We start from the raw sequence: 7532 nt of genomic DNA on the forward strand, positions 1-7532 counted from the left end.
CAACAAATCCTACACACTGTGCCTTTAAGAAAAACCATGATGTGGTAGCTGAGAGTCGTCTCTAGCACAGACTCGAAGTGCTAACACATCTTGTGATGTTGGATAATTTGTGAAGTTTGACCAAAACAGCTGATTTCAGTTTAACACTGAGAGGACGTGGGTTATGTTCCTCCAAAGAAGACTTTTAACTTAATTGTAGTTTTAACAGGAAGTCTTTATCATTCTGTACGGCTGATAATCAGGATGCAGGTCCTCATTTACTGACTGAAAACATTTTAGTCGACCTGAGTTAAGAAGCTGGTTGTTTCTTTGTTTCTTGTCTCCATCCAGGGAACTGTGACGGACAGACGCGATTGATCAAAGACGGCCAGAAGGTGGAGGCGTATCAGTGGAGCGTCAGCGACAGCCGCTGGCAGAAGATCGGTGACGTGGTGGGGGGCTCCAACCAGCAGACGTCTAAGAACGTGACGTACGAGGGAAAGGTGAGTCAGCTCGCCGTGGAAGGATGGGAGCTCGGCCTCGAGGGTTTTTTTTTTTCGCTAACGAGCTGCAGTCCGGTTTTCCAGGAATACGATTACGTCTTCACCATCGACGTGAACGAGGGTGGGCCGTCGYTGAAACTGCCTTACAACGTGGCGGAGGACCCCTGGCTGACGGCGCACAACTTCCTGCAGAAGAATGACCTGAGCCCCATGTTTCTGGACCAAGTGGCTAACTTTATTATCGAGAACACTAAAGGTCACGTGGTGGGTCCGGCCCAGCCTGAGGGAGGGGATCCGTTCACAGGTGAGGCTGCGACGTACAAACCTGGAAAAACTATAGTACTTTTTTTACTACTTTCCTTGTTTAAGTACTTGTGTTTGTGTTTGCGGACAGGAGGAGCTCGATATATTCCTGGATCCGCTGACGACGGTCAGACATTTGGGGCCGATCCGTTCACAGGTCAGGATCTAAACCCACATGTTCTCTACGATAAGAAGCCCCCTCTAGAYGCCGTTTCACAGCTTTATTCTTTTTAAACTCCTCCCAGGTGGGGGTCGATACATCCCAGGGTCCAACCCCAACCCCGGCGCTCCTTTAGGCGGGGCTGACCCRTTCACAGGTGAGCGAAAACCCACCTGTACCAGTGAAATGACCACCAGATTATAATCCTTTAAAATGCCTGTGACATGCATAACCTTCAAATACAAAACATAAAAGAAAACATTGTTMTATTTAAGAAACCATGATTTTACTTGTTTAGTSACATAACTGGCATATTTTCTGTTGAACTCGSCTCAGCCAAASTGAAACAGGAAGTGWCATCAAAGGGGAACTCTTCAAGAAAGAAAACTCTCTGGTCTTTGTTTATTGAATCGTTATTTGAACTCTTCTTCATCTCCCTGACAGTGACTCAAAATAATCTACAGAAACGTCAGATTCTTCTCTACAGTTTGTGTTTATTAGTTATTGTAGCAACTCTCTGTTCACATGCAGATATTCCACTTTTACATCACTTCCTGTTACTTCACATGCAAATATCTCAACAACTGTTCATCTCAGCAGAGTGATTTTTATTTTTGCAATATATTATTAACATTATCTTGCCTAAAATGTGTTCATTTTTATTGCAAAAAAATGATGTCACAGGCACTTTAAAGGGTTAACAATTTGAGCCGTCTTTACTTTAGAAACAATGAACAAATAGATGAAAATAAATAATAACTTATCTGATCTTGTGTTGAATCTTCCTCTACAGGAAAAGGCGCGTACTCCGCCGGCTCCGCCCAAAAGATGCCAACCAACATCTACTTCCCCAAGTTGGACAGTGTGACCTTTGAGCAAGCCAACTCCTCTCAGATTATAGGTGAGCGTTTTGGATTGAGCTCTGAAAATGTGCGAGACAGTTCAGTTTGAGTTCAAGTTGAAATTGCTTTCAGTGTTTCGAAATGAGCTTCATAATAAGAAGAAATACAGATCATTTTAATTGTTTATTTTCTTGCCCAAATAAATAGAAATGATTCACTTTAACATTTTTGAGAAATAAAATATTAGAAAATAAAGCAGTAGCCCAATAAATATTAAGTTCAAACTTAAAAACACGACAAACTGACCAGGGGATCGAATTGATTCAGAGGATTTTCTGAAAAAATAAATAAATAAATCTATTGCAGCRCGTTGATGAATCCATATTTTTACCCATCCCTGTCTCTCCTTTTGCTTCTGAACTTAAAGTTTTGTAACTGTAAACCCTGCTATTAAACTAGAATGGACTGGTCTGGAAGCTGGAGGGGGACGGGGTGTGAAGCACCTCGTTTAGATTTAAAGAGACAGCATCAAAACAAATTCATCTGAGACACACTCGGAAAAGGAGTGAAAGAGGGGCTTGTGGAGTTACGATAAGGAGGAGGAGCATTGCAGTTCCACTATATAAAAAAACAAACTGAATGATTTAAATGTGAAAAAGAAGGATTTAAATCATGATAGAGATACTGTTGATTTATTACTAAAACTTCTTGTTTATTTTGTCATGTTGTTAAATAAGACTCGTCACTCAGCCAGTTCTGTTTTTTGTATTTAAGCTAAATTAAAGGAGCTGAACAGCGAGGCCCCTCCGGAGCAGAAACTCTCTGACGACGTTGTGGAAAATCTGGAGAGGTTGTTGTTGTCGGTTTGTGGGTCGAACTCATCCCAGCCTCCTCCGACCATCCAGCAGATCGACGTCCTCTGGAAGGCGTCACACTGGCCTGAAGGTGACAACTTTTAAACAAGAAAACATTATTTTTTTTATACCCGTGGCTTTTCCCTAACGCTGTCACTGCGCCGCAGACATCGTGTTTCCCGTCCTGGACATCCTGCGGCTGGCGGTGCGCCACCCGCAGGTGAACAAGAGCCTCTGCGGCGAGGCGGAGGGCGTGCAGCTGTGCAACCACCTGCTGAAGCTGATGCGTCCCGAGAGCCGCCCGGCCAACCAGATGCTGGCGCTGCGCACGCTCTGCAACTGYTTCAGCAGCGGGCCCGGCCGCGCCCTCCTCATGGCGCAGCGCGACACGGTGCTGTCGCGCGCCGTCGACCTGGCCGCCGTCCGCAACAAGAACGTCCACGTGGCCCTGGCCACGCTGGTGCTCAACTACGCTAGCTGCCTTCACAGCCAGCCCGACCTGGAGGCCAAGGCTCAGTGCCTGTCGGTGGCCAGCAGGGCCCTGGAGACCGTGCAGGACAGGGAGGCCGTGTTCAGGCTGCTGGTGGCCCTGGGGACCACTGTGGCCTCCGACGAGATGGCCCGGGACTTGGCACGCTCCCTCGGCGTCGGCTCACAGATTTCTAAATACTCTGCCGTGTCGGACCCGTCCAAGGTGGGCGAGTGCTGCCGGCTGGTTATGAAAGAACTCCACTGAGGTGTATAGTTTCTAATACTCCCCTGAGTCTGGTTGTGAGGGAGGGGAAATACACTTGTATGTTCTGCAATAAAAAAAAACACGAAAAGAAAAGAAAAGAAACAAACACTTTCTAATGATGCTTAATATGTGTTTTTATTGTTGGAGCTCCCTGAAGGTTTACATGGTAAGTGTGCAGGTCTCTAATGAATATCAAGTTGAATCTGTTCTGACTCAGGAGTCAGAACAGAGCTAATTACATCGCAGCTCAAATGAAACCTAAATTCATACATGATCAGATTTACACATCATTAACGTTTTTGTTGTTTTTATTTGAAGAACTAGTGGGTATGCCCCACTGCACAGTGTTAGTCAGTGTTTTTGGTGTTAGAGGTGTCAGAACAGAAATATACACAATAACTTTTAATATTTACTACTATTTCATTATAGAGAGTTAAAAGCCAGAACATTGCAGCTAAAACAAAAAAGGTAAGAAGAATGCAATTTAGGGTTAGAAATGTGGAGTTGATTTTAAACAAAAGTTATCTGGCTGATTAAAGTTATGATTTATTTTAAGTAAAGAGTGTTTTAACCATCATGTCAAAAAATACACAAATGTTTAAATTACATCTAAATATATATAACAGTAAAAATAAAATCCAATTGGAAGCAAGAGAACTTCACATCATATATTAATTCTGTAGCAGGGTTTGTGCAGTTTTGCATTTGTTTATTGCAGTAGTTCTCAAACTTTTTAGCTTCCAGCCCACAAAATATCAGTTGCAGAAACTTGTGACACCAGATATTGCAGGTTTCTGTTTGCAAACTTTGCTAAAAACTGATGCAAGGCATAATAACAATATAAACAAACTAATAATTATGATGCCTTTACTCATTAATAATAATAGTATTTTTTAAATAATGGTTAAAATACTTTAACAATTTATTTTGCCTTTAAATGGGTTCTTTAGAGTGGGAATTATCTAGGGACCCTCGCTTGATATTTCATGACCCACAGAGGGCTCCTGAACCCAACTTTGATAAACATTGGTTCTTTAATGCAATTTGCTGAGAAAATATTTTAAAAGGTTTATCCTAAGATTTTGGTTTTCATTTCTTTAAACTTTACACCTTATAAACTTTATTTTCCTATTTTCCACGCATTTCTTTATACATAAATGCTTTCAAATAAAAAAGTTTTACTTTGAAAATCCAGCACTAAACCGGATGTAGTTTTGAAAAACATCCGGGTCAATTGTAAAAAATTGGCGGTTCGCGTGTTGGTTTTCCTTCTATGTGTTAGTTGTTTTAGCAAATATTAAAATGAATGTTATTCCAGGCGGTGTGGATATTTCAGCGCGTGACTTAACCCTTTATTTTATGTTTGTTGGTTTAGTTTTTGTTGAAATGTTTGTTTTTTGAAGCTAACAACTTTTGCTGAACGGCGACGTTAGCTCTGAAGCTAACTGGCTAGACAACACTTCGTGAAGACAACTCGAAACTTTTTGCCCCTCCCTGCCCTCACTCAGGAACTATTTTGTGTTTTATGTCACGAAGCTGTCTTTAAACAATGGCAAACCCCACATCACTGCAGAAGGAACAAGGACAACATTTGTGGTTTTCTCTCCTGGCGCTGGGATTTCAACCCGACGCTGCCGCTTCGTCCATCGTTAGCAAAACTAACATTAAATATCTCAACTTGGGACCGTGAGTTCGCTTTGTTTAGGCTCTTTCCGAGCTCTGGTACCTTTTTAATGTTTCTTCTAAATGTGGTTTTTTTTTTTTGTATGTGTTTTAATATAGGAATATGTTCGACAAACCAAACAAAGACGCATTTTACATTGTTACCAATTTCCTGTTGGAGAAATTCAACCCCACAAGGTTTCATGAAGCCTACAGGTAAAGTTGTTTATGATGATGATTTATACAATGCCATAATTCTCTCACATGGTTAATAATTATATTTGGTTTTAGGCACTGCTGGCCCGTTTTGAGCCACAAAGCAGACGCAGAGTTCCGCAGAGTTACCTGTTGTTGGCTGCGGGAAATAATGGTAAGATTTATTGTAGGTTTAAGTATAACTACCTCAAATAGTTTTATTTTATTTTTTTTTTTCAGAATTAAAAGTCACGTTTATGTTCTTATCTGGGCTCTGTTTTTTATCCATCTTCTCTTATTGGTGTTATTTCCTCCTTACTTAAATATTTGCATGAAACGTTTGTATTTTGACCTAATAAATAAACCCAAAGCTAAAAGAAATACCTAAAATTTATATATTTTCTTATATTTTAAATAATCTAAKAACCCCAATAAACAGGTTGTGAAGGTAAAAAATTATTGCTGGTTTTTATAGCTTGATGTGTAAGTTTTATGTTATTTTTTTGTAAATGTTTGCAACATCTTAACCGCCTTTTGGACTCCAAATCGAAAAGTTAGAAATACATTATTTAAACGCTGTGCTCTTCTCGTAGGACGACACTGCGAACGCAGAGTCCAAAGTCGTGGCGTCCTTGTTTCTGTCCCCCGGCGGCCCCAAGTTTGTCAGCTTGATGCTTCATTTAGCCAGTCGTGTCATGCTGCAGGAAATGAAGACATTCAACACAGGTACTGTTCTTTATGTGTSCTCGACATTATCACGTTTTGTTTTGATTCTGTTTTAATTRATTTCGTYTTGTTCTGTTGCCAGATGGCAGCTGGGTTCCTGAGGCTGCGGCGACGCCAGCCTCCTCCTTGGACATGGCCGTTAAGAGACTCGGTCTGGTCCGTGCCAGGTTTCTGAAGACTGCGGTCGGTCAGGATCGTTTGCTTCACGAGTACCAGAGACGAGCTCAGTGAGTCCTTCACTGCCATCGTATTCCAGAACAACTTGCACAGATTAAATCTCTTTAGTTTTAATTTCTCAGCTACAAATCCTTCGACTCATACTATTTGTGCCTCGACTCTTTAGAAAATACTGTAGAGGACGGTTTGCAGCTGATGAAGGCGTTTTTAGTTGCTGATCTGCACTCTTTTCACTTCAGATGGTTTGAGTTGAGCCAGAACACATTTCTGTACTCTGATTTTGTCGGGTGTTACGAGGTCACAATACACCTTCCAATCTTATTTTATTGAAAAACATTGAACCCTTGAAGCAATACTTGTTTTAACTGGACATTAAGTGGTGCTTACTGCAGCCCTACTGTAGATTAAATAAAATGATGAATGCTTTTGTTTTCTTTAGGGGTCTGGTTAAGTCTATGAGGGACATCAAAGCAGAAGGCGCCAAATATGATGAGCTTCTTAAGTAAGTTTAACTCGTTTCCTCAACATTTTGCTCAAAATATGTGACGTGCTGGAAACTAGGGCTGTGTATTGGCAAGAATTTGGCGATACGATACATATCGTAACAGAGGGGTCACGATACGATATATCCCGATATATTGGGATACTGTAAGCAAGGCGATATATTGTGATATATTGCGATTTTTTTGTCCAAAAATTCTATTAAATAAAAACCTCTTACTGAAAAAAAAGCTAATGTTTACTAACAATGCTCTCTTACTCTCTGGTGCTCAAGAGGTAGAGTAGCCAAATGGCTGGCTCACTGCTGCCAACTAGCGGCCAGAGGCTGAATTACAACATAAAAATGAACGGTTGGCAAGAAGGTTGACATTTTAAACCTTGATAAAAAAAATCGATACAGGGCTTTAGAATATCGATACAGTATCGGGAAATGAAATATCGCGATATTTCAGTGTATCGATATTTTCTTACACCCCTACTGGAAACTAGTCATTATTTTGAAATCTGAAAAGTCGTTTGTTATAATTTGTTGATTTATCACCTGCTTTGCAACAAACTAGTTTGTTCGAGTGCTGGCCTAAAAACTTGATATTTATTGATCTGGAGCGACATCATTAGCATTTGCTTCTTTTATTCTTGATTTAAAGTTAGATTAGAAAGATTATTTCTTATTTTTAGGGCTGCCACGATTAATCGATTAATCGACGACTAATCGATTATTAAAATAATCGACGACTAATTTAATAATCGATTAATCGTTTACTCTCTTTTTTTGTTATTTACTTTGTTTTTCTCTCCAAACTGCTTTGACACCTTCCACTGCCACATCTGCCTTTCTGTCCTTGACACACATGCACAGTAGTGGTAACTGGGGTAGGCCGTGGACGTCACAAG

General features: G+C 40.7%; 2 protein-coding genes across 2 annotated transcripts in view; both read left to right on the plus strand.

Moving 5' to 3' along the window:
• plaa (phospholipase A2-activating protein) overlaps positions 1 to 3493 on the plus strand; it is a gene marked incomplete in the record, with an annotated part of 8674 nt that extends 5181 nt beyond the window's left edge. Inside the window, 7 exon segments of the mRNA XM_014004401.1 lie at positions 331 to 482; positions 567 to 786; positions 877 to 942; positions 1031 to 1102; positions 1739 to 1846; positions 2562 to 2732; positions 2809 to 3493. Coding sequence (XP_013859855.1) covers positions 331 to 482; positions 567 to 786; positions 877 to 942; positions 1031 to 1102; positions 1739 to 1846; positions 2562 to 2732; positions 2809 to 3377 — 1358 coding nt within the window.
• A 1127-nt stretch (positions 3494 to 4620) lies between these two features.
• haus6 (HAUS augmin-like complex, subunit 6) overlaps positions 4621 to 7532 on the plus strand; it is a gene marked incomplete in the record, with an annotated part of 13014 nt that continues 10102 nt past the window's right edge. Inside the window, 5 exon segments of the mRNA XM_014004402.1 lie at positions 4621 to 5063; positions 5160 to 5255; positions 5331 to 5409; positions 5828 to 5960; positions 6043 to 6187. Coding sequence (XP_013859856.1) covers positions 4927 to 5063; positions 5160 to 5255; positions 5331 to 5409; positions 5828 to 5960; positions 6043 to 6187 — 590 coding nt within the window.

The sequence above is a fragment of the Austrofundulus limnaeus genome, unplaced genomic scaffold, assembly GCF_001266775.1.
Source record: "Austrofundulus limnaeus strain Quisiro unplaced genomic scaffold, Austrofundulus_limnaeus-1.0 Scaffold23, whole genome shotgun sequence".
Lineage (NCBI taxonomy): Eukaryota > Metazoa > Chordata > Actinopteri > Cyprinodontiformes > Rivulidae > Austrofundulus > Austrofundulus limnaeus.